This window comes from Lithobates pipiens, unplaced genomic scaffold (genome assembly GCF_037356315.1).
Source record: "Lithobates pipiens isolate NorthernLeopardFrog02 unplaced genomic scaffold, aLitPip1_a1.2 Scaffold_10, whole genome shotgun sequence".
Classification (NCBI taxonomy): Eukaryota; Metazoa; Chordata; class Amphibia; order Anura; family Ranidae; genus Lithobates; species Lithobates pipiens.
In genome coordinates, this window is record NW_027507686.1 from 145,444,584 (window position 1) to 145,466,531 (window position 21,948).

General features: G+C 43.9%; 1 protein-coding gene across 1 annotated transcript; it reads right to left on the minus strand.

The window, feature by feature from the left end:
* Nucleotides 1–9,212: 9,212 nt before the first annotated feature.
* Nucleotides 9,213–11,087, minus strand: LOC143925720 (SCAN domain-containing protein 3-like). Its single transcript, XM_077450178.1, has one exon. It carries the CDS (start codon nt 11,085–11,087, stop codon nt 9,213–9,215), a length of 1,875 nt encoding a protein of 624 aa, XP_077306304.1.
* Between the last annotated feature and the right edge of the window lie 10,861 nt (nt 11,088–21,948).

The following is a 21,948-nucleotide window of genomic DNA, read 5'->3' on the forward strand; positions in this document are numbered from 1 at the left end:
CGATCCTCACCAGAGGTTCCTGTTGGTGGCTCACTCTTCCCTCCCCCACAGGGCTCACTACAGTTCCTCTTTCTCTCTCCTTTCCTCTCCTCCCTCTGACCCCCTTTCCTTCCCGTTGGCATGCAGGTCAATATAAGCCTAAGGGTCACTTGATGTTATGACGATGGCCACGCTGAAAGTAACCTCCTATAATGTAAGGGACCTTAATAAATTAATTAAATTAATTAATTAAAAAGACATCAAATTTCAAGGGAACTAAAAAAGTCCAATTGCTCTATTGCCTTTCTACAAGAAACGCATCTAACGCACTCCACATCCACCAAATTATCATCACCCCACTTTCCCCAATGGTTCTATAGTCTCTCAGACACCAATAAATCTAAAGGTGTGGCCATCGGGTTCAGCAAGTGCACACCCTTTCACTTAATAAATATGATAGCAGACGATCATGGGCGCTATTTAATTCTATTTGAAGGGCTTTCTAGGTAATACCTAGTGTACCTTAGCAAACGTATACGGTCTCAATGCCAACCAACCCTCTTTTCTTATCCACATCCTTAATAAGTTGTCACAATTTGCCAAAGGAGTAATTATACTTGCAGGACATTTTAATATGCCAATTGATCCTATATTAGACACTTCACAATCTCCACAATCTAATTTAAATGACTAGCAGTGGTTAAAAAGAAGCTCTTGGGCCTCCAATTAATGGATGCCTGGCGTCTGCTTCATCCAAAGGAGAAAGACTTTTCTTATTTCTCCAAAACACATGAATCCCACTTCAGGATAGATAACATTTTTATAGATCACTATCACCTCCCCTTAATTCGCTCAGCGACCATAGGCACAGCAACCCTTTCTGACCACGTGTCGGTTTCGATCCGTCTGACCATGCCCTCACTACCACAAAAATCCTACAACTGGAAATTAAATGATACCCTCCTCTCTGATCAAACGGAGGTCGCTACACTAGCCTCACATTTATCGCAGTACTTTAAAGAAAATAAAGCCTCTGTCGCCTCCCCATCTATTGTTTGGGAGGCACACAAGACCATGATTAGAGGCTGCCTCATTGAGCTGGGAGTGAGGAAAAAAAGGGAGCATGGTCAGCGAATTGAACAAGTGTTGCTCCAACTAACTAACCTTGACCGACAACATAAGTTTACCCAACACATAACTGACCTCGAAACTCTTACACTTAAGCGTGAAGAACTGAAAAGCTTACTTGACCTGGAAACTAGAAGAAAATTTCAATGTATTTCCCAAAGACTATAGGAATGGGGTAACAAACCTAGTAAACAGTTGGCCAATTCCCTTAGAGCTAAGAAGTCAGCCTCATTCATTCCCAAAATTAAACTCCCTTCGGGTGAGACTGCGCACGCCACTCCGATCATAGCTAAAGCTTTCAGAAATTATTACGCAGACCTATACAATCTACAAAACGGTCTCTCCTCTCTACCCCAGGAAGAGAAACACCCCCACGTGCTTAAATACCTTAGGGAAGCTAAGCTGACGAAAATTCCTGAGTCTGCTCTTATAGATCTGGAAGCAGACTTTTCAGTTGAGGAATTCCAAAGCGTGTTGAAGGCCTCCCCCTCAGGGAAAGCACCTGGCCCGGACGGGTTCACCGTACTTTATTATAAATCTTTCAATGACATTCTTCTACCCTACCTTACAGCCTATGCTAACTCAATCTCCCAGGTCTCTCTCCTCTGCCCAGAAACCCTTTCTGCCCACATATCAGTTATCCCAAAACCTGTAAAGGACCCTACGCTATGCGGAAGCTACAGACCAATTTCCTTATTAAATATTGACATCAAATTGTATTCCAAAGCCTTAGCTAATCGGTTGCTCCCCCTTCTACTGAGATGGGTCTCTGCAGATCAATCAGGTTTTATACCCTTCAGAGAAGCAAAAGACAACTCCCTACGAACCATCTCCCTTATTCAGTATGTAGACAGGCGCTCCCAGTCCACCCTACTTCTCTCCACAGATGCTGAGAAAGCCTTTGATAGGGTGGACTGGGATTACCTCAAGACAACCTTATGATACCTAGACCTGCGCCCAAATTTTTTTTATCGCATTACTTCCCTATACACTAACCCCTCCACCCAAATCCATATTAATTGTACACTAATCGACCCCTTTACCTTACACAATGGCACTAAGCAGAGTTGTCCCTTATCTCCCCTACTTTTTGCCATCACACTTGAACCATTCCTGGCCACAATTAGGCACAACACTAATATACATGGTATCGAAATAGATAACAGAAGCCACAAATACGCAGCTTAAGCTGATGACATCCTATTTTTTATACAACAGCCCGTATTTCACTCCCTAACCTGATGGCAGCATTCTCTCCTTTTCAGAAAATATCCAACTTCAAAATCAATTTGACAAAATCCGAAATGTTAAATATTAATATCCCGAAATCTGAGGTAGAGGCTCTGAAACCATTTTTCCCCTTTCGATGGGTACAGACCTCTATGAAATATCTTGGTATACACCTTACCCCCAACATAAGCTCCCTTTTTAAACAAAATTATATCCCTCTACTAAATGGTGTTAGAGAGGACTTGAGAAAGTGGTCCAACCTTCCCCACTCCTGGTTAGGTAAAATGAATATAATCAAAAGGAATATCCTTCCACACATCCTCTTTATTTTCCAAATGATTCCACTGGGTGTTCCTATAGTTTTTTTTTAATATTCTGCAAACCATGATCTCCCGCTTTATTTGGTTGGACAACCATCCCAGGATAGCGAGAGATGTTCTGTTTCTCTTAAATGGAGGGGTGGGCTAGCTCTACCCAATCTTAGGACATATTATCATGCTGTAGTGCTCTCCAGAGTAGTGGACTGGAAATATGCCAAGGACATCAAGCTTTGGGTACAAATTGAATACGTGCTCAGCAGTACTGATTTATCAACTGTGCCCTGGATCCCTTGCCGGTTCAGGAATCTTAGCCACTTGTCACCATCTCTCACTAAATCCTCTCTGGACGTCTGGGATGCTATACACAGGAAACATTCTTAGACTTACAACTCCCTGCTGATGCCTCTGCTCAATCATAATCACTTCTTACCAGGCCTTTTGGATCTTGGCTTCAAATCTTGGCCTACAAGTGAACCTCCCTTGCTGCATCACGTTCTCTAGTCCAATACACTGAAACCGTTTACCGAGATCCTCCAATCTAACTCTAACACATTTATGAACCGTTGGAGACATAATCAACTATCCCACTTCATAAAGTGGTTACCCCAACCCATATGAGGACTTAAAGACCTCAACACCATTGAGGTAATGTTTAACCAAAAAGCCCCACTGCAACATAGTATCTCAATGTTCTACAAAACATTATTGGAGCTGCACGATCCGAAACCTCCAACCTTTTTGAAAAATGGGAAATGGACTTAAACGCCCCTATCACGACCAAACAGAGGGACAAGGTACTGAAATTGACCCACATCTCATCTATAGCTTCCAAAATGACTGAAGTTAACTATAATCTTATCTCCAAGGCACTACACTCCATCCAAATTGCACCAGATGTTCCCTGCCAACTCCCCATTATGATGGAGGAGTTGTGGGAACACAGCCAATCATGCACATATATGGTGGTTCTGCCCAGTTAAATTATCCGTCCATACTGGACCAACGTCCTCAAGTTAATCTTTGAATCACAGGGATTTCTCTACCAAATGACCCATGGACTATTCTCTTCCATGCAACTACAGCTTCTGTTAGAGCATATAAGCACTCACTCATACCCCACCTGTTGAACACTGCTAAAGCCCTAATTCCATCTGTTTGGGGTCAAGCATCATTCCCATCAATTAAATCTTGGTTTCGAAAGATCGCTGACGTCTACCTTATGGAAGATATTACTCACAACGCCAGGGGTACCGCAGATCGCCACAAACAGACCTGGATACCCTGGCTTGAATTTACGAATACGTCTTGTTACAAGGAAATTATGTCTAAGGTGCAGTAGGCTGTCACCCACTTCCCCCAAAGTTTGAATACAGCCATGTATCGGTCTCTGTTGTCTCGACCCTGTAGGTTTTAATTAGGAAGCTGCGCTGGAAAACTTATACCATAAATAGTGCTAAATTATATCATTACCACCATAACACAAACTTATTTTCCACCTTGTGTACAAATTATTGATATAAACACAAAAAAATGAAAAACAGTAATAAAAAGTAAAATGTGAATAGTCCAAAAATAATATTAAATATAAAAGCAGGAGAATGAGGAGATGAAACTTCAATCCACTTAGGTGACTCCGCACACAACACCCTCAGAGTATGAAGCAAGTGCACCCAGAAAAAGAATCCTCCACCACTAGATCCAGTGAGGCTTACTAGCTAGCAAGATCTCTTTTTAGGGAGATGACACGTGCCTGTAATTTTAACCACCAATCCGGACCTTTAAGAAACACAGCTGATATCTACAATCTGTATGTCCCCTCCTCAGAACGTCTCTCGTTTCAACCACATTAATTTAATGAGATAAAACAGAAAGGGTCCCATAGCGTAACTCTGTATAAAACTTGTATTAAACAATATAAAATCAAGATTGCAAACTCACAATTCAGCCGTATACAAGTGTGTATATGAAATAACGAGCCGGCCGGCTCTCTCTCGCTCACACTGCCCGTCCTTCCTAGACCAACAGGGAATGGCGGTGATGTCACCAGGAAGAGGGGTAACGCATATTCCTGGTTTATTTGTTTTGTTTGGAATGGTGTTTTTTTTTTATTATTGTTCTAGCCTTAATACTGTTGTGCCTTGATACTATTTTCTTATTGTCTGTGTACAATACTTCACATTTCCCAAACTCTCCTAGGGTAATACGTTACCTAGGTTATATTATTGACACATGCGTGGTCAAACATGTTGAGTTCTGTGATGTAAATCTTGGATTGTATATATCTGTATTGTTCATTGAACTACATGTCTGTTGACTTTTTGGCACATTAAACATTTTTCTGATTTAAAAGAAAGAGAGAGTTGGGCATGTGGTTAAGGAGCACTGCCTAAAGTCATTGCCAAAGGTAACCAGAGACGAGCATTAAAAGTAGAGCGTTAAGTGAAAATATAGTCAGAAACACAGTCCTAGTGAGGTCTATACTAGCAGGCACACAGGTGCAAGAAGCGTAACAGATTCTAAGAGAAAGCAGATTTAGAGAGGCAGGGCATAAAAAGGTAGTGGATTGTAGGCAAACTTATACTTAAAGCAAGCAACAACCAGTAAAATTAGTTTGGAGACAATAGAGGAGGGAAAAAAGACACCAGAGGCAGAAGTAGGCAATACATGGTTAGCAAGGAACACTAAGAACAAGAGAGAAGAAACCAGCAGCACACAAAAAGTACAGGAGAAGAATATTGATCATTGTGACATCCAGTCCGGAAAGATCATACAAGCATAGTGGAGTAAACTACTATTGAGGCACGCAATAGTAGTTTACTCCACTATGCTTATATCTTTCCGGACCGGATGTGATAATGTAGTGACGTCACTTACAGTTCCGAGGTTTTGCGTACGTCACTTATGGTATCGGATCACAATGCTGGAAGTGCCATCTGGGACCCCAAAATATGTTGATATTTATAGATATAAATATGAATATATATTTGAATGTGATGGCTCCATTGGCCCGCTACATAATGGAGAAGTCCTGCTTAGGATGTAACTCGTATAGGAGAATATCCCTGCCGATGAAGCCATCACGTTAATCGCCTCAAGCCCCATACACACTATCAGTTTTTCTGCTGAGTTTTTCCTTCAGATTTACCAAAACCATATAATATGAGGTCAAACCTTAGGAGTTTAAATTTGTATGCAATCAGGCAGACCCTTGCACTACATGGTTTTGGTAAACCTGAAGGAAAAACTCAGCAGAAAAACTGATAGTGTGTATGGAGTTTTAGAGTAGGTGGTGAGCTGGAGGATGGTTATGTGATATGTAAGTTTTTGTCTTTTTTTGTGAGTGTAATCTTATCCTTTCATTTGAATAAATATATTATTTTCTGCTCTCTGCCATTTATGCAGTTGTAATTTGCAAAGGATGTACAGTATCTCACAAAAGTGAGTACACCCCTAACATTTTTGTAAATATTTTATTATATCTTTTCATGTGACAACGCTGAAGAAATGACACTTTGTTACAATGTAATGTAGTGAGTGTGCAGCTTATATAACAGTGTCAATTTGATGTTCCTTCAAAATAACTCAACGCACAGCCATTGATGTCTAAACCACTATCAACAAAAGTGAGTACACCCCTAGGTGAAAATGTCCAAATTGGGCCCAATTAGACATTTTCCCTCCCCGGTGTCATGTGGCTAATTGGTGTTATCACGTCTCAGGTGTGAATGGGGAGCAGGTGTGTTCAATTTGGTGTTATCGTTCTCACTCTCTCATACACGTCACTTGAATTTCAACATGGCTTCTCATGGTAAAGAACTCTCTGAGGATTTGAAAAAAAAGAACTGTTGCTCTACATAAAGATGGCCTAGGCTTTAAAAAGATTGCAAAGACCCTGAAACTGAGCTGTACTTAGGGGTGTTCACTTTTGTTGCCAGCAGTTTAGACATTAATGGCTGTGTGTTGAGGTATTTTGAGGGGACAGTAAATTGACACTGTTATACAAGCTGTACACTCACTACATTACATTGTAGTCATTTCTTCAGCATTGTCACATGAAAAGATATAATAAAATATTTACAAAAATGTAAGGGGTGTACTCACTTTTGTGAGAACCTGCATGTCAGGGGAGTAAAGGCTGAAGGAAGACTAGATTCATGTACCCACATTTGGGAAAAGCTGATATCACCTGCTTTGAGGTCAGATATGAAGGTGAGCAGACTCACATATCACTGGGTAAAGTGTGTTTGGAATTCTGAGGAGGAGGGGGATCACTATTACAAAAGATTGTGGCACTTTCAATCATGGATGAGTTTTGTTGGGCTATATTTCAATTTTTTCCTCTTTATGGAATGTCATTGTGTTTAAAGAGGAGCTGCAGTTTGCTCACATGATTTGTAATAAAAACATCTTTGCCATTCTGAAGCTTCCCTCCAACCACTCTGCATATTATTTTATATACTGTATACTGTGATTCTGTATTTGCCAAATATGCTGCAGAAATCTCCTGCTGGCTGCAATCATTATAAGCCCACGTACACACGGTCAGAGATTTTGGCAATCAAATCCGTCGGATTTTGTCCGTCGGATTTAGTCCGACGGATTGTGTCCGAAACTGTTGCATACACACGGTCGGGCCAAGTTGTCTGATTTTGCGGTTGCCAAGAATGCGGTGACGTAAGCCGTGTATGGCGGGACTAGAAAAAGGAAGTTCAGCACCACGTCCGGCACCCTTTGGGCTCCTTCTGCTGATCTCGTGTTTTAGTAGAAGTTTGGTGAGAGACGATTCGCGCTTTTCAGATTAGTGATTCAGATCGCTACCGCTCTTCAGTTTGTGCTTGTCTTTGCGTATCTGATAATCAGTGCGTGCAGTCATTAAGTATTTGCTTCTCATTGTGGACTATATCTTGGTATAGTACGCTTTGAAAGGCATTTTTTATTGTCTGCTTACTTCTGCTATTCAGGTCGTCCTTTCAGACCTTGCTGTTTATCGGTGCTTTCTGGTGTCCGTTCTGACCAGCTGACCGTTTTCCAAACATGTTTCGTCTACGTACTCATCATACAGTTTGTGCTGTGCAGGGGTTCTTACTTTGACTTTGACACAAGCCCAGTCCATGAACAGGGAGGGGAGGCGTGTGGTATACTAGAGTATATGGAAGAGGTTGCAGTGTGGTGGCACCAGCACCAGTGCCTAAGGCCCAATTTTTATGCCCCTATTTAACAGGGGAGTTTAAGTACAATTTTTGATGCTATGCTTTGCAGCAGGGCTAATTCCTGCAATAAAAGTAGAGTATATGGGAGAGGTTGCAGTGTGGTGGCACCAGCACCAGTGCCTAAGGCCCAATTTTTCTGCCCCTGTTTAACAGGGGCGTTTAAGTACAATTTTTGATGCAATGCTTTGCAGCAGGGCTAATTCCTGCAATAAAACTAGAGTATATGGGAGAGGTTGCAGTGTGGTGGCACCAGCAGCAGTGCCTAAGGCCAAATTTTTCTGCCCCTGTTTAACAGGGACATGTAATTACAATTCTTGATATAATATTTCACAGGAGGGCCCCTTCCTGTGCCCACCCAGAGTAACGGCGAGGACTTATAGTGTTGTGGCACCAGCACCACAACCACCAAAGGTCAATCTTTCTACCACTGTTCAACAATGGCATGTAATTACAATTCTTGATATAATCGTTCACAGCAGGGCGCTCCAGCGCCCACCAAGAGTCACTTTCAGGGCTTACAATGTTGTGGCAAAACCAACACCTTGTTCCGCAATTTCTGCAGAGCATATAGGGCAGGCCCCTACTTTCAAACATCCAATTTACAAACATCTCCTACTTGCAAACGGAAGGAGACAACAGCAAGTGAGATGAAAAAAGATGGACGACAAAACAAATTATACAGGGGTGATAACCCTTCCCTATGTTTTCCAAAAAGCTTAAAAATAGTTTTTTTGACTGGAGCTACACTTTAAAAATGTACCAGTTGAAAATTACAAACAGATTCAACTTAACACAACAAACCTACACAGTCCCTGTCTTTTTTGCACCGCCTGTATACTGCTGTTCTGAGTATATAGGGCCTGGGGGCCACACGCGTTTCCTTTTTTTAATATGGGTACAGGGTTCCCCTTAATATGCGTACAAGACCCAAATAGGCTGGTAATGGGCAGGGAGGGCTACCCATGCCATTTTTCTCAATGATTTTCAACCATATTGCAGGAACCAGATATAACAGTGGTCCCCAACCTTTTTGGCACCAAGGCCCGGTTTTGTGGAAGAATATTTTTCCAAGGCCCGGTGGGGGGGGGAGGAATCGCGATGTGGTGCGTTATCGGTTCAATCATCCTGATACCATAATATCGGGACGATTGAAGTGCATTATTTATATTATTACAATATAATACAATGATTATATAGTTCCACTCAATGTAATGTAGAATCAGTGGGAGCCCCAAGCTTGTTTCCCTGCAACTAAACAGTGTTATGGTGTCAGGGTGACTGAAGCACGTTATTTCTATTACATTGGAATATAAAATGAAATAGTTCTACTCACCATAATGCAGAATCAGTGGGATCCCTGAGCTTGTTTTACTGCAACTAGGCGGTCCCATCTTGGGGTGATAGGAGACAGTGACACTCGAAGTGTGTTGCTTATGTCCAGTCTGCTCCGTAATCTTGTTTTGGTTGCTGTCACTGCAGAAAATCCAGCTTCACAAAGATAGGATGTTGGAAATGGCAGCAAGCTTTTCAGCGCTTTTGTGGCAATTGCAGGATATTCTGCCTTGACTTTAATCCAGAACGTATGGAGGTTTGAAGTCGTCTCAAACATACTTTTAAGGCCACCATCATTTGCGATCTCAAGCAGTTGATCCTCTTCTAGCACGGACAGAGTGGATTCACCTGGCTTATTCACAAATGGGTCACGGATCCATTCCTTCCCAATTCGGGGGTCTTTTGAGGATGGGAAATAATGCTCAAATTCATTTGAAAGCTGATAGAGGTGATCATGCACCAGCTGTGTGAAAGAAGGTTCTGGCTCAGTCTCTTTCAAAAGCTCTGATAAGGTTGGAAACATGTCAAAAATATTATTGTTGACTCGTCGCCCCCATAATTCCAGTTTGGCTTTGAATGCAGCCACTTTATCAGCAGACTTAAACACAGTTCTCATTCTCCCCTGAAGTGACAGATTGAGTTCGTTGAGCAGGTTAAATATGTCACACAAGTAAGCAAGTTTTGTGACCCATTCTGTGACACTGAAATGTGCTGCAAGTGGTGACTGTTTTTCAGAAAGAAATCTCTGGAGCGGCTCTCGTAACTCAAACACTCTGCTCAGTGATCTACCTTTAGAAAGCCATCTCACTTCTGTGTATAAGAGAAGACGAGTGTGCTCTGCATCCATCTCCTCACAGAGCTGTTCGAACAGACGTGAGTTAAGGGCATGTACTTTAATGTGGTTGATTATTTTAATCACAGCCTGCAAAACGTTGTTCAGTTCAGGTGACATTTTTCGGCTAGCCAGCATTTCTCTATGGAGGACACAGTGCGTAGACTCACATTCGGAAGCAACCTCCTTGACCCGAGTGGTAAAACCAGAAAGCCGCCCAGTCATGGCAGCAGCTCCATCCGTGCATACACCAACACAAAACGACCAATTCAGTTTTCCTGACATATACTCATTTAAAGAATTGAACAATTCTGCAGCTGTGGTGTTGGTCGGCAAGAAGAGTGCACATAGCATATCCTCATGGACATCCTCCTGGAAAACATATCGAACAAAAACAAGCATTGTTGCCTTGTTGTCAACATCAGTAGACTCATCGACTTGTATGGCATACCATGGTGACTCCTTAATTCTCTCTATCAGTTGCGTTTCAATATCCTCTGCAATTTCATTTATTCGTCTAGCTACAGTGCTAGCCGAAAGAGGAACATGCGCCACCTTTTCAACCGCAGCCTCTCCTAAAATTTCACGGCAAATGTCCTTTGCAGCAGGCAGGATCAACTGTTCTCCGATTGTAAATGGTTTCTTAGATTTAGCAATACGGTTAGCCACTAAGAATGAGGCTCTCAATGCAGACGCATTTATCGAAGAGGTGGTCTTCAATAATTGCTTCTGTCCTTCGTGTTCACGTTTTTTTCTTTTGAAAAACTCAACCGGCTTGTCTTTTAATGAAGGGTGTTTGGTCTCCATATGGCGAAGCAGTTTTGAAGGTTTCATGGCTTCATTGGATAGCCGCTCACCACATATTATACAAAGCGGGTTTGGAGAATGTGAATCACCTGATGCAATGAACCCATAATTTAAATAGGACTCTTGGTATTTTCTTTTAAATGCAGCTTTCTTTTTGTTTGCAGTCTTAGAACAGTCTTCTGTTGTCTCATCATTGGGTCTTTGCCCCTTTTCAAAAAAGCTCTGCAGTGACATTTGTTTTTTACTCATTTTGGCTAGTTGGCAAAGCCTGCCACCAGATGGGAATTGCCACTGCTGTGGCCTGTCTTCAGATGGGAATTGCCACTGCTGCGGCCTGTCTTCAGATGGGAATTGCCACTGCTGCGGCCTGTCTTCAGATGGGAATTGCCACTGCTGCGGCCTGTCTTCAGATGGGAATTGCCACTGCTGCGGCCTGTCTTCAGATGGGAATTGCCACTGCTGCGGCCTGTCTTCAGATTGGAATTGCCACTGCTGCGGCCTGTCTTCAGATGGGAATTGCCACTGCTGCGGCCTGTCTTCAGATGGGAATTGCCACTGCTGCGGCCTGTCTTCAGATGGGAATTGCCACTGCTGCGGCCTGTCTTCAGATGGGAATTGCCACTGCTGCGGCCTGTCTTCAGATGGGAATTGCCACTGCTGCGGCCTGTCTTCAGATTGGAATTGCCACTGCTGCGGCCTGTCTTCAGATGGGAATTGCCACTGCTGCGGCCTGTCTTCAGATGGGAATTGCCACTGCTGCGGCCTGTCTTCAGATGGGAATTGCCACTGCTGCGGCCTGTCTTCAGATGGGAATTGCCACTGCTGCGGCCTGTCTTCAGATGGGAATTGCCACTGCTGCGGCCTGTCTTCAGATGGGAATTGCCACTGCTGCGGCCTGTCTTCAGATGGGAATTGCCACTGCTGCGGCCTGTCTTCAGATGGGAATTGCCACTGCTGCGGCCTGTCACTGCTGCAGCCTGTCTTCAGATGGGAATTGCCACTGCTGCGCCCTGTCACCAGATGTGGATTGCCACTGCTGTGACCTGTCACCAGATGTGGATTGCCACTGCTGTGACCTGTCACCAGATGTGGATTGCCACTGCTGTGACCTGTCACCAGATGTGGATTGCCACTGCTGCAACCTGTCACCAGATGTGGATTGCCACTTTTCTGCCCCCAGATGTGGATTGTCAATGTCAGCTGCCAGCAGATGTGGATTGTCACTGTCACCTGCCACCAAAGCGTAACAGATTGTCACTAATTGGTTTTATTATAACAGTCCCACTATAAAAGTATTATAACGGTCCCAGTATAAAAAGTATTATTAAAAGTCCCAGTATAAAAGTATTATTAAAAGTATAAAAGTCCCAGTATAAAAGTATTAAAAGGATTATTAAAAGTCCCAGTATAAAAATAGTATTAAACGTCCCAGTATAGAAATAATATTAAATGTCCCAGTATAGAAATAATATTAGATGTCCCATGATAGAAATAATATTAGATGTCCCAGTATAGAAATAATATTAGATGTCCAATGATAGAAATAATATTAAATGTCCCATGATAGAAATAATATTAAATGTCCCAGTATAGAAATAATATTAGATGTCCCGTGATAGAAATAATATTAGATGTCCCATTGCAGAAATAATATTAGATGTCCCATTGCAGAAATAATATTTGATGTCCCATTGCAGAAATAATATTAGATGTCCCATTGCAGAAATAATATTTGATGTCCCATTGCAGAAATAATATTAGATGTCCCATTGCAGAAATAATATTTGATGTCCCATTGCAGAAATAATATTAGATGTCCCATTGCAGAAATAATATTAGATGTCCCATTGCAGAAATAATATTTAATGTCCCGTGATAGAAATAATATTAGATGTCCCGTGATAGAAATAATATTAGATGTCCCATTGCAGAAATAATATTAGATGTCCCATTGCAGAAATAATATTAGATGTCCCATTGCAGAAATAATATTTAATGTCCCATTGCAGAAATAATATTAGATGTCCCATTGCAGAAATATTAGATGTCCCATTGCAGAAATAATATTTAATGTCCCGTGATAGAAATAATATTAGATGTCCCATTGCAGAAATAATTTTAGATGTCCCATTGCAGAAATAATATTTAATGTCCCATTGCAGAAATAATATTTAATGTCCCGTGATAGACATAATATTAGATGTCCCGTGATAGAAATAATATTTGATGTCCCATTGCAGAAATATTAGATGTCCCATTGCAGAAATAATATTTAATGTCCCGTGATAGAAATAATAGATGTCCCGTGATAGAAATAATATTAGATGTCCCATTGCAGAAATAATATTAGATGTCCCATTGCAGAAATAATATTAGATGTCCCATTGCAGAAATAATATTTAATGTCCCATTGCAGAAATAATATTAGATGTCCCATTGCAGAAATATTAGATGTCCCATTGCAGAAATAATATTTAATGTCCCGTGATAGAAATAATATTAGATGTCCCATTGCAGAAATAATTTTAGATGTCCCATTGCAGAAATAATTTTAGATGTCCCATTGCAGAAATAATATTTAATGTCCCATTGCAGAAATAATATTTAATGTCCCGTGATAGACATAATATTAGATGTCCCGTGATAGAAATAATATTTGATGTCCCATTGCAGAAATATTAGATGTCCCATTGCAGAAATAATATTTAATGTCCCGTGATAGAAATAATAGATGTCCCGTGATAGAAATAATATTAGATGTCCCATTGCAGAAATAATATTAGATGTCCCATTGCAGAAATAATATTTGATGTCCCATTGCAGAAATAATATTTGATGTCCCATTGCAGAAATAATATTAGATGTCCCATTGCAGAAATAATATTTAATGTCCCGTGATAGAAATAATATTAGATGTCCCATTGCAGAAATAATTTTAGATGTCCCATTGCAGAAATAATATTTAATGTCCCATTGCAGAAATAATATTTAATGTCCCGTGATAGAAATAATATTAGTTGTCCCATTGCAGAAATAATATTTGATGTCCCATTGCAGAAATAATATTAATTTCCCAATTAATTAAATTAAATTAAATTAATTAAATTAATTAAATTAAATTAATATTAATTATAATAAAATATTAGGAGTGCAGAGTGCAATGTACTTACAGTTCCAGCATGGGAGTGAGGGGAGGAGCCGTTGGAGACTGCGGGAAAGTAAGTTCAGTGAGGGTGGGCGGGGAGAGATGAGGTCACTCTCTCTCTCTCTCTCTCATTAGCCGCCGCTTCTGTGTAACTGTAGCCAGGACGGGACAGCGGCGCGCCTGTGCGTAGCGCAGAGAGATGAGGTCATCTGCTCTGCTTGTTCGGCCGGCCGCACCGCTGACAGTTTTCTCTGTCAGCGGTGAAGCTGAAGCCTTAGCCGGCCGCGGCCCGGGGGTTGATAATCTCGGACCTGACAGTGTCCTTGGAGCTGCGGCCCACCTAGAGAGGCGGCACGGCCCGGCTTTGGGCCGCGGCCCGGGGGTTGATGACCCCTGAGATATAACATTAAAACCGCAAGCAGTTTTAAATGGCGTTATTTCCGTTTAATGTCATTTTGTGCAGGGACTGTTCTAAACACGGGAAACACGTGGCACTTCACAGGCATATTACAGACACCCCCCAGGCACCATATTTAAAGGAATATTTCACTTTTTTTTTTCACTTTAATCGTCATTAAAATCAGTGCTCCCGCCAAAACGGCTATTTTATTTTTAAAAACATTTTAGGCATTGACCCATGTCCCCTGGGGCAGGAGCCAGGTCCCCAAACCCTTTTTAGGACAGTATCTTGCATATTAGCCGTTAAAATTAGCACTTTTAATTTCGAACTAGGGATGAGCCGGACATCCCCTGGTTCGGTTCGCACCAGAACTTTCGAACGGACCCCACGTTCGTTACGAACGTTAGAACCCCATTGAAGTCTATGGGACTCGAACGTTCGAAATGGAAAGTGCTAATTTTAACGGCTAATATGCAAGATATTGTCCTAAAAAGGGTTTGGGGACCTGGCTCCTGCCCCAGGGGACATGGGTCAATGCAAAAAAAAGTTTTAAAAACGGCCGTTTTGGCGGGAGCACTGATTTTAATGACGATTAAAGTGAAAAAAAAGTGAAATATTCCTTTAAATATGGTGCCTGGGGGGTGTCTGTAGTATGCCTGTGAAGTGCCACGTGTTTCCCGTGTTTAGAACAGTCCCTGCACAAAATGACATTAAACGGAAATAACACCATTTAAAACTGCTTGCGGTTTTAATGTTATATCTGGTTCCTGCAATATGGTTGAAAATCATTGAGAAAAATGGCATGGGTAGCCCTCCCTGCCCATTACCAGCCTATTTGGGTCTTGTACGCATATTAAGGGGAACCCTGTACCCATATTAAAAAAAGGAAATGCGTTTGGCCCCCAGGCCCTATATACTCAGAACAGCAGTATACAGGCGGTGCAAACAAGACAGGGACTGTGTAGGTTTGTTGTGTTAAGTTGAATCTGTTTGTAATTTTCAACTGGTACATTTTTAAAGTGTAGCTCCAGTCAAAAAAACTATTTTTAAGCTTTTTGGAAAACATAGGGAAGGGTTATCACCCCTGTATAATTTGTTTTGTCGTCCATCTTTTTTCATCTCACTTGCTGTTGTCTCCTTGCGTTTGCAAGTAGGAGATGTTTGTAAGTTGGATGTTTGAAAGTAGGGGCCTGCCCTATATGCTCTGCAGAAATGGCGGAACAAGGTGTTGGTTTTGCCACAACATTGTAAGCCCTGAAAGTGACTCTTGGTGGGCGCTGGAGCGCCCTGCTGTGAACGATTATATCAAGAATTGTAATTACATGCCATTGTTGAACAGTGGTAGAAAAATTGACCTTTGGTGGTTGTGGTGCTGGTGCCACAACACTATAAGTCCTCACCGTTACTCTGGGTGGGCACAGGAAGGGGCCCTCCTGTGAAATATTATATCAAGAATTGTAATTACATGTCCCTGTTAAACAGGGGCAGAAAAATTTGGCCTTAGGCACTGCTGCTGGTGCCACCACACTGCAACCTCTTCCATATACTCTAGTTTTATTGCAGGAATTAGCCCTGCTGCAAAGCATTGCATCAAAAATTGTAATTAAACGCCCCTGTTAAACAGGGGCAGAAAAATTGGGCCTTAGGCACTGGTGCTGGTGCCACCACACTGCAACCTCTGCCATATACTCTAGTTTTATTGCAGGAATTAGCCCTGCTGCAAAGCATTGCATCAAAAATTGTAATTAAACGCCCCTGTTAAACAGGGGCAGAAAAATTGGGCCTTAGGCACTGGTGCTGGTGCCACCACACTGCAACCTCTTCCATATACTCTAGTTTTATTGCAGGAATTAGCCCTGCTGCAAAGCATTGCATCAAAAATTGTAATTAAACGCCCCTGTTAAACAGGGGCAGAAAAATTGGGCTGCTGGCATCACCCAGAACCAAAAATGTTCTTTCAACATATCAGCGGAGGAGGAAGAGGATAGACAATCAACATAACAGGACAGTCACTCAGCATCAGCATAGGCAGTCTTGAAGGGATGTGGTATTTCAAAAAAAATTATTCGGTTACATCAGCTTCAGGTGCTTGGTAGCTGTGGGTGATCCAAGACTGATTCATCTTGATGAAGGTCAGTCAATCAACTGATTCGGTGGACAGGCGCACCCTGTGATCGGTAACAAAGCCACCAGCAGCACTGAAGGTGCGTTCCGAAAGAACGCTGGATGCAGGACAGGCCAGTAGCTCAATTGCATACTGTGCAAGCTCTGGCCAGTGATCCATCCTCAAGACCCAGTAAGCCAGAGGATTTTCGGTGGGAAAGGTGTCCAAGTCTGACCTTGCCCCTAGGTATTCCTGCACCATGTAAATCAGACGCTGCCGATGGGTGCTGGAACCAATCATACCTTGGGGCTGCGGACTAAAAAATTGACTGAAAGCATCAGTCAGACAGCCACCTTCTCCACCGCTCCTTCTGACCGATGCCTCAGCAACACGTTGTCCGGGACCAGGAGTTTGTAACCTCCCAGTCTCTGGGAACGCTTTGCACAGACCTTTCTGCAAGGCCTCCCGGAGATGTCTCATCCTCTGCTCCCTCTGCGATGGCAAGATAAGGTCGGCAACCTTACCCTGGATCAAGGAGAGTGGCCAGCCAGTAATGGTCCCTCTCCTTGATCCGAAGAATACGAGGATCCTTCCGCAGGCTTTGCAGGATCAGGGAGGCCATGCAGCGTAGGTTAGCTGAGGCATTCGGTCCGGAGTCCTCTGGGTCACTAAGGACAACATGATCCGCAGCTACCTCCTCCCAGCCACGTACAAGTCCACGTGTTTCTTGGGACTGTAAATCATCCCTAAAAGACTGCTGCTGCTGCTGCTGCTGCTGCTGCTGATGCTGATGCTGATGCTGAGTGCCAGCCTCCACCTCCATGCTGACACAATCATCCTCCTCCTCCTCTTCCTCCTCCTCATCCTCTTCCTGTGTGATGGGTGGCACAGCAGGAACACTGTCTGGATAAAGGGGGCCTTGAGAGGCAAGGATGTCCTCCTCTTCCTGCCTCTGTTCTGCCTCAAGTGCCCTGTCCATTATTCCACGCAGCGTATGCTCCAAGAGGTGGACAAGAGGTACAGTGTCACTGATGCATGCACTGTCACTGCTCACCATCCTTGTGGCCTCCTCAAACGGTGACAGGACAGTGCATGCATCCCTGATCATGCCCCACTGGCGTGGTGAGAAAAAACCAAGCTCCCCTGACCCTGTCCTGGTGCCGTAGTCGCACAGGTACTCATTGATGGCCCTCTGCTGCGTGTGCAGCCGCTGCAGCATGGCCAATGTTGAGTTCCATCTGGTGGGCATGTCACATATAAGGCGGTTCTTGGGCAGGTTCAACTCCTTTTGGAGCTCAGCCAGCCGAGCACAGGCATTAAATGATCGGCGGAAATGCACACAGACTTTCCTGGCCTGCTTCAGGACATCCTGTAAGCCGGGGTACCTGCCCAAGAACCGCTGCACCACCAGGTTAAGGACGTGAGCTACACAGGGCACATGGGTCAGTTGTCCCTGTCGGAGGGCGGAGAGGAGGTTGGTGCCATTGTCGCAAACCACCATTCCTGGCTTAAGCTGGCATGGCGTCAACCACCTCTCGGCCTGCCCCTGCAGAGCTGACAAAACATCCGCCCCAGTGTGGCTCATGTCCCCCAAACAAACCAGCGCAAGCACGGCATGGCATCGTTTTGCCTGCGTACTTGCGTAGCCCCTGGAACGCCTACGGAGCACCGCTGGTTCTGAGGACAGAGCACTGGAAGAGGCCATGGAGGAAGAAGAAGAGGAGGGGGTGGAGGAGAGAGGTGTGTCACAACCAATAGTAGCATTTTGGAGGCGTGGTGGCGGAACAACCTCCAACACTACTGCACCTTGTCCTGCATCCTTCCCAGCAGCCAGAAGAGTGACCCAATGGGCCGTGAAAGACAGGTAACGTCCCTGTCCATGCCTGCTGGACCATGAGGTATATGCACCTTACCGCTGACCGCCCTGTCCAGCGAGGCAAGGACATTGCCTTCCACATGCCGGTAGAGAGCCGGAATCGCCTTTCGTGAGAAAAAGTGGCGTTTGGGGACCTGCCACTGAGGAACCGCACATTGTACAAACTCACGGAAGGGGGCCGAGTCTACCAACTGAAAAGGCAGCAGTTGAAGTGCTAGCAATTTAGCCAAGCTAGCATTCAACCGCTGGGCATGTGGATGGCTGGGAGTGAACTTCTTCCGCCGGTCCAGCAGCTGGGGCAGGGACATTTGCTTGCTATAATCGGACGTGGGTGTACCACTAGCAGAGTTCCCGGAAGCACTTGGCTGTGACACACCTAATTCTACACCTTCATTCCTCTCAGAGCAGGTTTCAGAGAGGACTGAAGGTCTAGTGGGGTTGGAGATGCCAGCTGATGAGGAGCAAGGAGAGGTCCGCTTTGTTCTTTGGTGTGGGTCTTTGAGGTACGCTTGCCAACGAGCTGCATGGCAGGTCAACATATGTCTGGTCAAGCATGTGGTGCCCAAGCGGCTGATGTTTTGGCCACGTGAGATACGCTTGAGACATATGTTGCAAATAGCAGCGGTGCGATCTGATGCACTCGTCTCAAAAAAGGCCCACACCAAAGAACTTTTAGAATAACGCGCAGAGGCAGCGCTCTGCACAGGCGGAGCTCTGCGGTGTGATTCAGTCGGTGTGCTGCCCCTAAGCTGGCCCCCAAAGGGCATCCTGCCTCATTGGACATGTGCCTCCTCCTCCTCCTCCTCCTCCTCCCTCCTTCCAGGCACCCACGTGGAGTCAGTGCCCTCATCATCCCCTCCCTCTTCATCGCTGTAGCAAACCTGGCAGTATGCTGCAGCTTGTGGAACATGACTGCCAGATTGCTGTCCTTCTTGAGCATCCCCTCTGTCTGCGCTCACGCTACTGCCTTCCTCTAGCTGAGTGTCATCATCAGAGCCCACAAAACACTGGGCATCCTCCTGGAGCATGTACCCAACACTGTGCTCAAAGAGTTCAGGAGACTCCTCAGGAGGACGTGGTGGGTCTAGGGAAGGAGTCCCTGATGATGGCATTGAGAGGAGGGAAGACGATGCATTGGCAGCTGCTTTGCTACTACCCTGAGACTGGGTGAGAGAGGATGAGGAGGATGAAGAGGGCTTGGTCATCCACTCTACCAAGTCGTTGGCATGTTGCGGTTCAACATGTCCAGCTGCCGAAAAGAAGGACAAGCATGTCCCATGGCCACGTGCTGATGACAATGCACCGCGTCCACGACCAGCACTGTTGTCTCTAGACACAGAGCCTGCTTGCCCTCTTTTATCAGCTCACGCCTGTCTGCCTCTCCTTGCTGGCCTTCCAGACATGGTAATGGCCTGAAGGGAGTTGGGTAAAACAGCAGTTGGGTAGTTTATATTGTGCTGGAGGCACACAACACCCACTAACTCCTGCAGATGCCTTTTTTATAGAACACCAGAGATAAAGGGGTATATACAGATGTATGCTGTGCTGGAGGCACACACAACTACCAATAACTCCTGCAGATGGCAATTGGGCTCAAATAGAGAACAGCTATGTAGGTGGATTATAGCGGTATGTACTGGGTACAGAGCACGCAGACAGCATGCACTATCTCCTAACACTACTGACTGCAAGCTCTATTATTAAAGATAGATCACTAGCTATATAGGTGAGGTGAATATCGCGGTGTATACTGCGGTCAGGGCACGCAGACAATAACCAGAAAACAGCAGAGATAAAGGGGTATATACAGATGTATACTGTGCTGTGCTGGAGGCACACACAACTTCCAATAACTCCTGCAGATGGCAAGTGGGCTCAAATAGAGAACAGCTATGTAGGTGGATATAGCGGTATGTACTGGGTACAGAGCACGCAGACAGCACGCACTCCTAACACTACTGACTGCAAGCTCTATTATTAAAGATATATAAATATAGTGAAGTGAATAGTGAATATAGTGGTGTATACTGCGGTCAGGGCACAGACAATAACCACTACACAACAGCAAGATAGGAAATCAGCCAAGAACGATCGGTGTGTACTGTGTTGAAGGTACACAGAACTGCTTCAGATGCTAACACACTACACGAGGCCGCCTCAATGGCGGCCTTATATAGTGTGGGGCGTGCACTACACAGCCTCAGCTATGATTGGCCACAGGCATCCTGCCTGTGGCCAATCATGGCTCTCCTCGCTGCTGGCGCTGCGATTGGCCAAGCATGCGGGGTCACAGTGCATGCTTGGCCAATCATGAGCCAGCAATGCACTGCGCCATCGCAGTGCATTGTGGGCCGTGCGCGCCACACGAATTTTGACGCGAACGGACCAAGAGTTCGGATTTCGCCGAACGGACGAACAGCCAATGTTCGAGTCGAACGTATGTTCGACTCGAACACGAAGCTCATCCCGATTTCGAACGTTCGAGTCCCATAGACTTCAATGGGGTTCTAAAGTTCGTTCGAATTTGGGGTCCGTTCGGCTCATCCCTACTTTCAAATGTTTTTTTTATTTTTTAAACACATACATTTTCTTGCTTTGTAATAGCAGAATGTCAAAATGTCCTTCCATTTTGTTATTATGACACTTCTTACCTGTCCGGTGGGCTGCCAATAGTGTAACTAAGGAGGGGCTTCACAAAGTATCACACATTATTTAGGCATTCAGCTCTCAATCAAGTGGAGAGGGTTACCTATCCTAAACATCCCCCCTCATTTTTTAGCAAGGGCCCATCAGATGGGGGGGATGGGGGGGTTATGACTCTCATAAGGGGACCTTATACTTTAGGCTTTAAATACTCATTTCAAAAAATGTTATACTAATTTTGCCAAAAAATGTGGGTGTCTAATCTGCATGCAATGTTGATTTGTTAAATTACTAGTTTTTTTTCTTGTGTCACTACACAGTGTACTTCAACGCCACAGGAATGGTAGACTGTGGCCTCCCACTTTGCCATTTTTATTATAGTTGTGCCTTTTTCACCAACAGTGCAAACCCAAATTCAGAGCGAGATGAGGGGGCAGTCTCTTCTTCAGATAATCTTATTATGTTGTGGGTCTGCTACACACACACCTTCTTTTTGTAATTAATATATGTAGTGAATTACTGACCAAAATCATGCTAATTTTTAGCACCATGGCAGGAAAATGGCATGATTGTCCAAATTTACACATCACTGTGGGTGATTTTTACTAAAGGCACATCCACTATGCACTACAAGTGCACTGCTAAAGTACACCTGAAACTGCACTTGGAGTGCAAAGTGGAGTTGCCTTTATTAAATCGCACTCCTTCTCAGCACAAATTCAAATTTGACTACAAATACATTTTAAGCCCAATGAAAAAGGAAGCCACACATTGTTGAGAATTCAACTTTTTAATACAAGCACATTCATATGTACGTTTATTAAAGGTTTTTTACAACAAACCAATATATTTTTGGGTATCCAAAACAGAGTTTAATCATATTTTTTTGTACTTGTTTTTTTTGTGTAAACAGGCATGTATCAAACCGTAAAATACAGAACA